Source organism: Aquarana catesbeiana, linkage group LG01 (assembly GCF_042186555.1).
Source record: "Aquarana catesbeiana isolate 2022-GZ linkage group LG01, ASM4218655v1, whole genome shotgun sequence".
NCBI classification, from domain to species: domain Eukaryota; kingdom Metazoa; phylum Chordata; class Amphibia; order Anura; family Ranidae; genus Aquarana; species Aquarana catesbeiana.
Window position 1 is genome coordinate 897627550 of NC_133324.1, and position 14846 is coordinate 897642395.

The 14846-nt window shown below is 41.7% G+C and overlaps 1 protein-coding gene across 1 annotated transcript in view; it reads right to left on the reverse strand.

The window, feature by feature from the left end:
• Positions 1-4556: 4556 nt before the first annotated feature.
• The window catches only part of UVSSA (UV stimulated scaffold protein A), a 143647-nt gene continuing 133357 nt past the window's right edge, over positions 4557-14846 (reverse strand). The window contains exon 14 of the mRNA XM_073610939.1: positions 4557-6174. Within this exon, the coding sequence (XP_073467040.1) occupies positions 6081-6174 (94 nt within the window). The 3' untranslated portion in view covers positions 4557-6080. The remainder of the gene's footprint in view (positions 6175-14846) is intronic.

A 14846-nucleotide genomic window follows, 5' to 3' on the forward strand; every position in this document is an offset into this window, starting at 1 on the left:
ATTAGCAAAGTGAGGGAGAGAAACTGAGGGAGGAGAGAAACACTGAAATACTAGCCAGTACCAGTGTGCAACTGAGTTTGCTTTGGAAGAACAAGTCACCTCCAATGTTGGGTGTTCTACATGTGTGGATATTCCAGCATTATGTAAAACCATTTAGTTATTTACATTTTAGAATGGGGTACCTCAAGATTGTGCATAATTTTAAAGGGTAACTTGCCTGAGAAAAGGTTGGGAAACTGTGATCCAGACCATGTGACCTTCATTAGTGACTTCATATAATCAATCATGAGAAGCAGCCAATAAATCAAAAAGACATTAATCGCATAGAAAAACTTTATAAAATTAACCAAAAGTTCAGTGTACATACATTCAAACACATTTACAAAGAAAATGATTTATCAAAAAAAAAAAAAAGTATACAGTATATAAGAATGTTACAAAATATACAAACAGAGCTATAAAAAGTTAGTATAAGGTTAGCTCTAATAGACTGTGGGTGACATTTATTACATTCCAAACATGTCTGTAAATTTAAATATTTTTGTATAATATATAAACAGTATAGATGTGTAATTTTTACTTCAAATCAGGGTAAATAAATAGGAAGATCTAAAATAACACTTCCTGATCATTTTTCTTATGCTAATCTTTCACTCCACCACCCCCTCCGATATACTGTCCTCACCTATCAACAACCAATCAAGTAGAGTGTTTAAAAAGGCCAAAACATGACTACAGGGAAGACTATAGCAAGGTGCTGTTATGGAAGATTACCAAAAAAGCTTAGGAAAGAAGAATCTCTCCCGAGCACTCCTTGGTATAGTGATAAAGCCAGTTGCTTTGTGAATAAAGAACATGATTATCACTATGTCAAAGTGTGCTGGTGCAGATCTTAATTTTCCCATGACTGAATGGCGGCCACCAATCACTTCAGCACCCTACATGGGCTGTGAGAGAGCCTGTAAGATATACAACAAATACTTCTCACAAAAAAAGCTGCCCGACAGCTACCGATCAGATTAAAATTAAGAATAAAAAAGGCTTGCAGAAAAATATTTGGACTCTTATTGGTGACTTAAGAGAAAGGTCATCTTTGCAGATCACCCTCATCTTTCATGACAGCACTACCTGGATAGGCTTACCAGATAAAAACCTGAATGGAAATGGAGTCCCTGTTGTAACTGAAGCATCTAGAGAAGACATATAAGCTGAAAATAATAATCAGGCTTCCAAAGGAGAACATGGAGTGGTAGGGGAAGTAGTATGAACTACTTAGTGTCCCAGCTACTAGCTGGGAATAATTTATGAAAGCATTACAGTTTTAGCAACAATCTCCCAGGGTGAACTATTCTAAAAATACTGGGCTTGGAGTAACTAATCTAAAAGCTAATGTTTTAGCCCCAAACGTTGCTTGCAATAAGATTTAAAGCAGATCTAAAGTATAAGACTATTCTCCCTCTCCCCCACTAACCCTAGCCCAAACATAAGACCATCGCCAGCTTTACAACCACCATTTTTGAGTCTTCTATCTTTCTGCTCTGTTAGAACAGCCCATCGGTGCCTTGCTTGTACATTAATTTTTGGTCCCTGCCCAGATCCAGAGGTAGGGATCCTCTTGTAAGCAGAAGAGGGAAGCTCCCAAAAAGTAAATATTTGGGCAGCTACTCATAGTCGCAGTGGTTAACATGGTGGGGATAATCTTGACCATTGGGACGTCCAAAAGCAGTTCCAAAGAAAAATGAGGGGTGGGCAAAATAACCCAAGGCTAACCACAAGAGCCCAAACCAGGACACAGGAGCCTTAAACGGGTCACAGAAGCCCCATCCGAAAAATAAAAATTTGAAGAAAAAATATATATAAAAACACTCTTCAAGAGGGAACCCCCTCTTTAAAACAGCAGCATGCAGAACCCTGCGGTCAAAAGAAGCAACCGCAAATGCCAAAATATCTATTCTATAGAATTTAGTGAAGTATGCACTGACGACCAGGTGGCTGCCTTGCAAACCTGTGATATTGACGCTTGATGACGGAAGGCCCAAGAAGTACTAAGCGCCCAGGCAGAATGCACCGTGACAGGGAGAGGAGGAACCTCACCCTTAATAGAATAGGCCTGAGTCACCGTCTGTCTGATGCATCTGGACATGGTAGCCGAGGAAGTGGCCGGCCCTGCGGGCCGAGGTAATAGCCACCAAGAATGCCACCTTCTGGGACAAAGTAGGTAAGGGAATCTCCCAAATATTCTCGAATGGGAGTTTATGGAGAACCGATAGTACCAAGTTTAAATCCCATGGCGGCAAAAGATACCGTACAGGCGGAGCCACATGCTGGACTCCTTGAATGAAGGTTGGGGGAAGTCCAGCTTAACCAAGGGACTCTAGGATGGGAGGAGGGATCCTGCAGGCAGGTCCGACCATCCTTAGAGGTTACCCACATCCACCCCAAACCTCACAAAAAGGTGGAGAGGGGGGCTGTACTTACCGATCCATGGTGTGGGTGACCTTCCAGACAGAACTCCTCGCCAGCGAAGTGGGGGGCGGTCGGCCAAGGGACCATTGCGACTTGGACCAGAGCCCGTTCGTATGCAACCCTGCGAGACCTTTAACTTGCGGGCCAGCCTCTGTCCATTGAGGCTATGTCGCGGCCGACCTAGCGCATAGCTGCAGTCTGCTCGTGCTCGCGGGCTGGACTGGGGAGACCACTGGATCTAGATTATCCAGCCCGTCGCCCAGCCTGGCAGTTGATTATAGATCTTCCAGGAAAAAATGCATTGAAGAAAGACAAAAAAGCAAAATTTGCTAGGACCAAAAGATCCCAGCAAGGAGCTAGGTCCTTACTCCTGATTAGACAGAAATAAACTGAATAACTAGCCAGGTGTTTTTTTGTTTTGCCTAGTCCTACTCCTGCGGAGGCAATATAACCCAATGGTCAAGTTTAAGGAGGCGCTGTGTGCGTCGATGAACGAAAGAGAAAATACGGTAATAGTCTTCAGGGCAGATTCCTCCATCCATGTTGTTTAGCGGGCTTGAGTTATCTATGGATTTTTTCATTAGACTAGAGAAAGCCACATGTGTATCGCTAGCTTTTACAGATCCTGTTACACTTGCCCTGTGACTCTATGACAGATCTCTAAAACATGGCCTAGTGGTTCCTAAAGAATGTTTGACCAGCTTTACCCCTTAAGTTAGGTGCATGTCATACACAAGTTCTGGGGCTTGGATGGCTGGGAAGAGGTAAGATTGCAGTTGTCTCTTTTCAGCCATGATGTGAAAGATGGGAAATGGGGGTTACACAGCGAGCATATATAAAAGATTGTATGACATTTTGAGTGAATGAGCAAAAAGAGCCCCCACAGGGAGGAGAAGGTATCTTGCAAATTCTTTAACTGGCTGCAGTCAACCAGCCGAGAACCTGCATAAAATGTGTGGGTCCTTGGGGACCTCACTGCAGATAAAATGGCCAATCCACTACGCCAAAGCTCTAAAAAAAAAAAAAAAAAAAAAAAAAAAGTTTAGTTTTGTTGCTAGCAAGTCGAATCACATGCTGGTTTCCTAAAGGGAAACTATAATTGTTTGTGTTCAATGCTAATTTACATTTTTTTTCAGCTTCATACGGAAGTTTTAAATCTTTTTACCATTAAAAGAAAAAATAATTGTTTTTAAAAGATTTACAGAAAACAGCAGAAGCTGTTTGCCTTCAGATGCTCTCTTTATTAATAAAACATCAGAGGAGATGTGCATTCTGTAAACAGGCTGTTCATAACAAAGCAGATAGCGGAAAACTTGTGAAAGAGAGCCTAGAGCTCCAACTGGTGACTCAAAATGAATTCATATGCAATACTTTATTTATTTTTTTTTAGCCCTGACTAGAAAATGCTGTATGTACAAAACTAATTTCCTGAAAGTCCAACTAGAATCACAGATATAAAAGTCAGTCATACATTCCATTTCCAACTTCTACTTTTATGTAATGGCAATGGTGCATTGTGTAAACCCAAAAGGAACCAGTGTTTGATCATGCCGCCCAATGCATTCTGTAATAGCAGAACTGGTCAGGCATTCCTCTTCTCTTACTCTACAAGTCTGTGTCGAGACAGACACAAGTGATGAGGAATGTGGCTGGTACATTATTTCTACAATGAGAAAAGGTATTTTAGAGGCACACAGTTGTCTCCGAAAAAAAGAGAATTTCAAAAGGATTTCCCTGCAAAAGAAGAGGCATTATAGTACCTCTGCCGTGACCCAGGTCTGCTAACTTCACTTTCTTCAAAAACCATGACCTCTTTGCCATTCAACACTTGCCCATGTGCCCTGACACGACACATGCACACATAGTTCCATCCCCTGACCCCTACCTCACTACTAATTTCAGTAGTGCCATAGTGACCAAACACAGCGTGACGTCACAGGCATCCAACACTCCTGGAAGTGTTTAATTCTGATGGAAACCATCATTTATATAGAGATTGAAGATAGGGAACACAGGCCACTGGGTCATCTTCTTTGGTAGGGGGCCGTTTTTGAGATTTGTTTTGTAGAGAATTGTATCAATTTAAGTAATTTACAAGCAAAAATCATTTAATAACTTATGCACACAAATATAATATAATGTATATATTCTATAAATATATAATACCCATTTTTTTGCAAAACAAAAGATGAGATTGTGTAAAGTACAAAGATTCTAAACATGTCAAGCCACAAAAAAAATGCATTAGTGTGTACGTAGGGGGGCTTTTAAACCTTTTTTTTTTTTATTCCTTTAACTTTTAATTCTTTTTTTTTTTATATTTTCTTTTAACTTTATTGATATCATGAGAGGAATAAAAGGCCCCCTTGTGTGATAAAATACAGGTGACAGGTTCTCTTTAGAAGGGATCCTTTGGACACCAAATGTTACCTTTGCACTCTATTGAAGCTGATGGAGCACAGACTGTTAATTCTTCCCCAGTTACAGCGGCTAGATTTTGACAGCTCTGAACCTGAAAGTGCTCAGAGCTGAGCACTTCTTGGTTCATACTACCCTGGAAGATCAGGGGAATGGAGACATCATTGTCATTCTCCCTCTGGACACCACAGAGATCCTGGGCACCCAGAAGGGTCAGGTAAGCCCAGGACACATGGGGGGGAGGCACCTTCACACAAATTGCAGGTACCCAAATCTCTTCTACTACAAAGCGAAAATCGCAATCTAAAATGGTAAACAAACTCTGGGCTACTCTAGCATCCGGGAGTTTGTTTACATGTCACTGCTACCACTAATGTGATCATTAAGTCAATGGCAATATAATGGTTATAGCACCCAGAAATTCCCTCCACTGGTGAGCTATCCTAACAAGTTTTCTAGCTGTGAGCAACTACCATAGAAATTACAAAGTTAAAGAAGGATATCACAGACAAGAAACAGGAAGCTGTAAGAGAGACACCTTTGCTATGGCCCAGTGGGGTGAGAAAAGATGCAAACTACTCTGGGGATGCCAGAAACTCTAAGATATAATAAGCCAGTAGGGGGTTCAACCAAACAGAAATACCTTTGGCGGGAATAGGCCCCAAAAGTAAACTATTGTTGATCTAAATGTGAAAATGCTAATTGCTTTGCTCTCATGTTGATCCACTAGCTTCAATACTTTTAGTAACAGACACAGAATACATCAGGTATCCTTATCTGCATAATTGTCTCAGATCAAAAATCGCTAATCGTTTCTGGCAGAAAAATAAAAATAAAGCATTTACTTCTAAATGAAGGTTGACCATTAAAAATCGCAGTAGGAATTTTCCTATAATGTATAAGCACTATAATTATTCCAGGGAAGCATCTCTGGTTAATTCATTCTTGGCATCCTTTGCTTTGTTTGTAGATAATTGCACTTTTCCCCTCTCTTTAAAAAATAAACCAGATATCCGTAAAACCATTCCAAGGGTAGGAAAAAAAAAAAGACAAGGTATAACAAATGACACAAATAAGTTAAGACATAGCCATTAAGGAAAAAAATATACTTATAACACAACAATTTTTCGTTAAAGGTCCTTAAAACAAGTCTTCCATGTAAAAGCCGACCGGGCGGTTTATCTTTCTTCTGATTTTTAATTTAATGCGTAATTAAACTGGTTTGCAAACTTCTCGTGGCGCCTCTTATCCATTTGGTTCATTGCGCTTATCACCCGTTTCACTGATCCCCTGTGAGACGAAGGCAAAGGAGAAAAGCTGTTAGCCCAAAAATAAACACATAAAGTCAAGCTCAAGTAAAGTCAAGACGGGATGTTTATAGATATGTTTAAAAAAACAAGGCGGTATCATTAATTACCGCTGGGTCCTCCTAACGTTGAGCTGATGAGGCAGAACAAATTAGACGTGTTAACTAAATTAAGTACGGCAATACAAATAGTTTTAATTCAACAAGGTTTTAATAAGAGGAGTGAAGTAATGGAAGGCTCGCTTTAATGTGCCCACTACACCTTTGTCATTATTCTTTAACACCGACCTTACAAGATAAATGGCAAACGTCCAAGCTTCGGTACGAACAAGGCTGCCACAGACAAAGCATTCTTGTTATCCAAACTCTTGGAGGGGAAAGGTGACTGTCTAAATTTCCGTGCTGGGGTTCAGGCTAAACTTGTCTTCAAGGTCATGATGGGTGGGGTATGTACTGTTAACTCTTTAATGGGCTTTTTAAAGGGAAACTACACTTTTCACTTTTTAAAGCTGAATTCTGAATATGGGCAATTTTTACATGGCTACATTTGTCCCGATTGGACCAATATAAGTACGTGTCATGCCTGTGGGATCCCTGTGGAAGCTGGTAATCACTACAGTGATTCCCACCGGCTTCCGGGACCCTTGCCAAGTGGTTGTCCTGCTGCTTAGTGAGAAAAATGCAGACAAACATGCAGAAAACACTTTGCATTTTCTGAATGAATTCAAAGTGTTCCTTCACTGAATTTGGTGGAGATTGTGACATCACTGCCCGACCTCATCCGGTCAGAGAACACTCTGCATTCTCTAAGAAAAAGCAAAGGGCAGCCACTCGACACAGGACCCAGAAGCTATTGGTGATCACTCTGGTAGCGGTGTCTACTAGAGTGATTTCAGACTTTTACATGGGTCCCACAGGTATAGCACATACATACTTACACTGGCCCAAGCTGGACAATGTAAAAATTGCCATATGGGACTCATATTTAAGCTTTTACTGTAACATTATTATATATGTAGGCTTTATATAGCATCAGCATTTTTCACACTGCTTTACAAATAAAAGAGAGAGATAGTACACTTACAATACAAGACAAGAGAGTTAGGAGATCTCTACCCATGACAGCTTACAATCTAATAGAAAGGGGGAAGTAGGAGATAGCTGTACAGCTTGGAGTAGGAAGTTCCAGAGGATGGGAGAGGCTCTGGGGAAGTACTAGAGATGAGTATAGGAGGGGGTAACAAGGGGTCTAGAGTAGGAGATCTTGGAAGAAAGCCAAGAGCAAGGTTCGGGTTATATTTTGAGATGAGATTGGCGATGTTATGTTATACAGAGCAGCGTTGTAGATGGTTTTATATGTTTGTATTTTGAATTTTTTTGTTGGGCGAGCAGAGGTTAGTGGAGGGATTGGAAGAACGGCAAACATTCACGCAAAAGATTTTTTTGATCAAATGTTTCCATAAACAAGTTTCCATGAACCACGTTTTGCTTATCCTATGAGAGGAGTACACACTCCTAACAGGGCATATGATCAACGTTCTGCTTAAAGGGTCATTAAACCCACATCACTAACCACTTGTTGACCAGCCGCCATTATACTACGGCAGATCGGCACGATCCCATGAGCCGTCGTAGCTGTAGGTCAGCTCCTTTAAGCGGGATAGCAGCAGGCACCTGATGCACTACGGGGGTGCCGATGCTCGTGACCGCCGGCCACACGCGATCGCGGGCACGAGTGGCAGAACAGGGGCGTGTGTGTGTGTGTAAACACACACATCCCCGTTCTGTGAGGAAAGGCAGATCGTGAGTTCCTATAGCTAGGAACCATGATCTGTCTTCTCCTATAGTCAGTCCCCTCCCCCTACAGTTAGAACACACACTAGAGAACACAGTTAACCCCTTGATCACCCCCTGGTGTTAACCCCTTCCCTGCCAGTGACATTTATACAGTAATCAGTGCATTTTTATTGCACTGATCGCTGTATAATTGTCAATTGTCCCAAAAATGTGTCAAAAGTGTCCGATGTGTCTGCCGTAATGTCGCAGTCTCAATAAAAATTGCAGATTGCCCCCATTACTAGTAAAAAATAAATAAATAATAAGAATGCCATAAATCTTTCCCCTATTTTGTAGACGTTATAACTTTTGCGTAAACCAATCAATATACGCTTATTGTGATTTTTATGATCAAAAATATGTAGAAGAATACATATCGGCCTAAACTGAGAAAAAAATTTGCTTTTTTTAAAAAAAATTGAGGATATTTATTATAGCAAAAAGTACATAATATTGTGTTTTTTTTTTTCAAAATTGTCTTCTTTTTTTGTTTATACCGCAAAAAATAAAAACCGCAGAGATGATTAAATACCACCAAAAGAAAACTATTTGTGGGAAGAAAAGGACATCTATTTTGTTTGGGTACAACGTTGCATGACTGCGCAATTGTCAGTTAAAGCAATGGCCTAGTCATTGAGCAGCCAAATCTTCCGGGGCTGAAGTGGTTAAAAACTATCAGTAAATATTGTATTACATGTTATTCATACTCCGTCACTACGAGATTCATTTTTTGTATTCTGCATAACACCGGTTGATCCTTGTTCTATCCCACTGTTCATGTCCCCACTGCAGTTGGAGATTGTGCAGAGCAGTGTTGATAGCTACTGCACATGCTCAGTTTTCAGTGTATTTTCTACCTTGAGCATTTGTTCCCTATGAAATCTGAGCAGCCCATGTGACTATAGAGTCACACATGTGGGCGTATACACAGTGGTAAATGACAGCTCACTCTCTCCCTCCTCCTCCATGCCCACTAACCAGCTAAACACAATGGGGGAGTGATATTACATGTAGATTGATGGAGGCCGCACCTCCCTTTTATTCTAAGACACAGGCTGGATGGGGTGCGACACAGTCTGATTGGCAGAAATCCACCCACACCATGTTATTGCCAAAAAAATAAAAATAAAGATTTAATTTCAAATATATATTTTTATGACAATTTAAAACCGTACAAATACAGCTACCCTCACTTACAAATCCTACACCAAGACCAGCTTTTTAAAGATGCCTATTAATATTAGCACATTTTAAGATATTTTACATTATGCTGGAAGCATTCAAAAAGGATTTTTTTTTGTAGAACTTCAGCCTGAACACAGTTTTTTCTACAGTTTCTAATGTTAAAGTTGTATAGATTTTTAAATATAACCAATTTAAAATGTAATTTCAGTTCTGAAAGTTAAAGGACTGCTTGTAAGCAAGTTAGATTATCTCAAGGGCACCACACCACAGGTTTATGAATCCAATAATTGTTATTTCATTATAGAAGTCCAAAAGGTAACAAGCCAACATATTTGAGGGGCTACGAAGTTCTCACTTCATCAAGGATTCAAGGGCTGATCTGAAAAGAGCAATGGACTCTTATGGGCAAATAGACTTCAGCAGCTGGTTGTCCAAGAGGTTCATGGAGCTACCTAACCAGAGTCATTGAATGCCTCAGTGTGGACTTATCCTCACACTGGGAAACTAAAACTAGCTCTGGATGCAGCACCTCCTACTCAGACCTCCTCAATGATCATTTTTGGTCTGCAACCACCTTGCTTTAACATCATGGTAGTCATTAGGAGCTATGCAACATCTGTACAATTCCATCATCATAACATACACAAAACAGAGGACTCGCATGACTAACATGCTCCTGTTTAGGGAAAAAACTGGCCAAGAAGACATTGTGGGATGGCTGAAAGGTACATGTACAATACATCTGACAGTCTTATGATTGACCAATGTCTTTAGCCACCCTATGGTTCCACGTTCTACAGTGTGAAGCTCAGAGATTATATTCTAAAACCCATTGCAATCTCTCGGACAGATATCAACAAAGCATTGAAACCTCCCAATTACTTTTATAGGGAGGGGTGACTGTATAGACCCTCTGCTAAACTACACTGGACACACATACATGTGTTTCAGCTTAGATATGTGCTGCTAGTAAACAGAAAACTTAGTTTACCATGGCGGTAAATGGAGGATTTTAGTGCACTATTGGATTCCCATCTTTATGGAGGTCCAGTTGAACTGAAAGTCGGCACCACAGTGAAAATTTGCTACTGAATATCCATTTATAGGAACGACTAGAATCCAGCCAACCAAAATGTACACATTTTAGCCACTTAGGCCTTAGTCACAGCTATGACTAAGGTCCGGGTGGCTGAAACGCATAAAATTTTCAGTTGGCTAGATTTTAGCCTTTTGTAGTAAAAAACGGAATTTCAATTGCAGATTTTCACTATGGTGTCAACTTTCATTTTCAAGTGGTGTCAATTACATGGCTTACAGAAGCTGCAGTCCGAGCAACCATGTCCCTCGTTGACCAGGACTGGGTGCAAAGGTAGAGCACAGCTCACTGTTTTGTGAAAGTCCAGGACCTGCAAGCTACCAATTAAACTTACTCTAGGACCGCCTCACAATAAAAAAAGGATTTTTACTTGCACATGAATGGAGGACAGATGTCAGTACAGCTTCACCTCATTTAGTAAACTAGTTGAAAAATTCCTTGCAAAATGACCAGGCTTTATTCCTTTAGAATGCACAGCGTCTCAATGAATCAGAACTGGTATGTGCCAAGAGTCAGCGAAACGCTGCTTCCACCGCAGCCTGATTAAACAGGTGGTTTTCGTGGTGACAGACTCTCTTTATAGAACAATGACAAGCTTCCACAGCGACAGAGAGTGGGGATATGATGCTGCCATGTCAACTGCCTACTACAGAACATCTTATTTACAACAACTGTGATCTGTTCGTCAAGCGTTTCCACAGCTGGACGCATGATTTCCCTTCAATTCCCCGGAGCTAATTAAATCTGGCTTGTTCTCAGGGAAAGGGCGCTGTTAATTGATGTCTGGTACACTCCTGGAGATGTCCATCCAGTTGTTAATTAAGACCTGTTGAGCGAGATCATATAATTTGTGCTGTGATACCAGCTGTCAGACACCATGTTTTATGATGCGTGTGGCAGTAGGAGCGATCGTGCCAAGAACACTTGTGCTCAGCAACATACTGCATGTTTGCGCTACCAGAAACACAAGTAAAATACTGCTAAAAGGTGACTTTCAGAAAATCATGTGCACAATAAAATATTTTTTTCGATTGCAAAAACAATTGAACAGATCAAGACAACCAACCATCAACAGATTACAGAAAAATATTCTGTGTTCCCACCATTAGCCTCAAATTGAATACTCCACTTACAGCCGTAGTAAACTCCTAGTATTTAAAAAAAAAAAAAAGGAGAAGTGTGGGCCTCTGGACAGATTAGGAAAGTATACATCGCATACAAGCGCATTATGACAGACTTACCTTAAAACAAAGCCCTCCAGTGGCACGCTGTCACAGCTTCCATCTTCACCTGGTCTTCCTTCTGGGTTCGAGCTCTCCGGTGGTTTGAATAGCTGGGCACAGATGACATCACTCCCTCACATGCGCAAGTCATGGTCGTAACACAATGCTCTGCATCGATGGCACACTGAGTGTGCTGTTAATTCAGAGTGCAGTGCGCATGCTCCAGTGATGCCATTGGCTGCTTCAAGTGTGAATATCTCCTAAATACTGCAAGTTTAGGAGACATTCATTGTACCTACAAGTAAGCCTTATTAAAGGGCTTCCATATAGGTAAAAGGTAAAAATGCACAGTTTACTACTGAATACAAATCTTTTTTGCACCCAAGGGTCCAGCTAACTTTTGGGTTGTGTTGAGCAAGAAATAGTCCCTTTTGTAATTAGAAATGAATTGTATGCAAGGTATACGTGTTATATTTCATAACCAATAAATTAATATCAAATGTAGTACTAGAACTAAAACGCAAAACTTTATTTTCTCACCTTGGATAGAGCAAGGGAGCGTTACAACACCTGTTAGTTTTTCTTTTACCATCTGTGTCCCATTAGGGAGTTTTCACTTCACTTCCTGTCCCATAGCCACAACAGGAAGTAGGAAGAGATTCCTCCAAAATTAGTGAAATCACTGGTTGTCACTAGAAGTAGTGTCCCCATTAGAAGACTTGCCCTTCATTTCTATTTTGATTTAGTTTTTTTATTTTCAGTAATAACAGTCACTAGGACAAATAGAGAGGGTGAGTCTACCCAATGGGGACACAGACAGCAATAAAAAAACATGAAAGGTGTTCTAATCCCTCTCCACTCTATCAAAAAAAAAAAATTGCCTTCAGATATACTTTACCAAAGGTTACCTGAACCCAAGAAGGGGTGGATGGCCCTGGGCGGTACAATGTGCTGGGAGGGAGGCGCAGGTGAAGTTCCGGCAGTGTGCTTCACAACTGTGTGTCACTACACATGCTAGCCGGCACCGCTGTACCTGTAAAATAGTCTGTAAGATGTGCTGCGTGCGCTCCTGCACACAGCACAAACCCTTCACCACCCTTCTCTGTCAGCACCAGTGGCGTATCATCCATGTGTGCAGGGTGTTCACTGCACACAGGCCCCCAAAAGGGAGGGGAGCTCTGTGACCCCACCCTGCACACATGGAAGATTGCCCCTTGACAGCCTGTGATGATTGTGCAGCACTGCGGCAGGGGGACAGTTGCAAGCACCGATCTCCCTGCATGGCTTTTCAGACAGCCACTTCACCTCCTTTCCCACCCGCAGCTGTCAGCTAAAATGCCATGCAGGGAGATCGGTGCTTGCAACTTTCCCCCGCCGCACCGATCATCCCCCCAATGTCTGCCGTGTCCTCCTCCTCCCCCGTGTTCTCCGGACCCCTGTGTCCTTTTCCTCTGGACTGCTGTGTGCTCCTCCTCTGCCCCCCCTTGTTCCCCCGCAGCCGGCTTCCCTCCTCTCCTGCCATCTACTGTGGGGGGATGTGTCAGGATGGAGAGCGGAGGAAGGGGCCAGTAAATAAGTAATTTACTGGCTCCTTCCTTTTCTGAATTGGACACAGTGATCGATCGCTCCTGTGTACTTTGATAACTGAGAAGAGTAAATTGTGTGTTACTCTGCTTCAGTTTATTAATAAACGGGTGCCTCTGTCTCCTGTACATTCATTTTCAATGCTGTTGGGGGTGAAGATGGCCGACAAGTTAGAGGGGTTTTTAAACTAGGTGACGGGGGGGGGGGTCCAGAGGTAGAGATAGTGAGTGCGGAACAAATTCCAGAGGGTAGTATTGGGGGCATTAATGGTAGGTTGACTAAAGCACCTAAACTCGTGGTAAGTATAATAACAAGTCATATTTGCAACTTCAGAACATCCAATAAGCAGATAGTATGCGACCGGTCTAAACTACATGGCATGTTCACCAATGCCAGGAGCCTGGCGGACAAGATGGGAGAACTAGAGATACTGTTGAACAAAGAAGATTTCGATTTTGTAGGAATTTCAGAGACTTGGTTCAACAGCTCTCATGATTGGCTGGCAACCATTTAAGGGTATTCCCTATATCTCAGGGATAGAGAGAGTAAAAAAAGGGGGGGGGTATGCCTGTATATAAAAAATGATGTAAAGGTGAATCTGAGAGATAACATCACTAAGGGAGCAAGGGAGGAGGTGGAATCCTTATGGGTAGAGCTACAAAGGGAGGAAACTAAGGGGAAAGTAGCACTGGGAGTATGCTATAGACCCCCTAACCAAAGGGAGGAGGTGAAGGTGGACTTCCTATCACAATTTGGATTAGCTGCAAGCATGGGAAGTGTCATCATAATGGGGGATTTTAATTATCCAGACATAGACAGCGCACTCATCTAAAGCTCGCCATTTCCTAAATGTCTTGCAGGACAATTTCATTGGTCAGATGGTAAATGCACAAACTAGAAAAAAAGCGTTACTAGATCTACTGATTACCAACAATACAGACCTGATCACGGATGTGGAAATACAGGGCTATTTAGGAAACAGCGATCACAGGTCAATTCGTTTTAGTATAAATCACACCAATAGGAAACAAAAGGGGAATACAAAGACACTGAATTTCAAAAGAGCCAACTTCCCTAAACTACGAGCCTTGCTAAAAGATATTAAATGGGATAAAATCTTAGGAACAAAAAACACGGAGCAAAAATGGGTGTGCTTTAAGAGCATATTAAATAAGGGCATTAGCCAGTGCATCCCCCTGATTGCCGGTGCCGTCTTGCAGGGGAGGCGAGGGGTTCTCCCCAATCCTTGTGCCGTATCAACGTCTTAAAAAAGACTGTTGGAGGGGAATCGCTCTTTGTGGATATTTAAGCTTTGCAGTCGCCAGTGGTTAGTTCGCCATAGCGTGGTGTCATTTCTAGTCACTGTATCCGTTTGGGCTGTGGGACTTTTATGTTCCAGGCCAGGATTTATACATTGGTTCCATAAAAGGGTCTTCTTTGAATACTTTATATTCCCCTGTGGTCCCCTTATGGCGGTGAGGTCCCTCCTATATGAGAATACCCCTGTTTGAAATTGGCAGTAGATTTTACACTACTCAAGCATTTATGTCACATTGGTGCACTGTAGCCTGAGTCTACTACAATCGTTGCCCTTTAAAAACTCCTGAAGAAGCTCTCATTTAGAGCGAAACATGTCGAGCAGAGCAAGTGGCAGATTGTCATGGCACCTTTGATTAGTTGCCATATGTTACACTGTTTAATGTGAAAGAATCTAGGTGAAAGTGTTTATGTC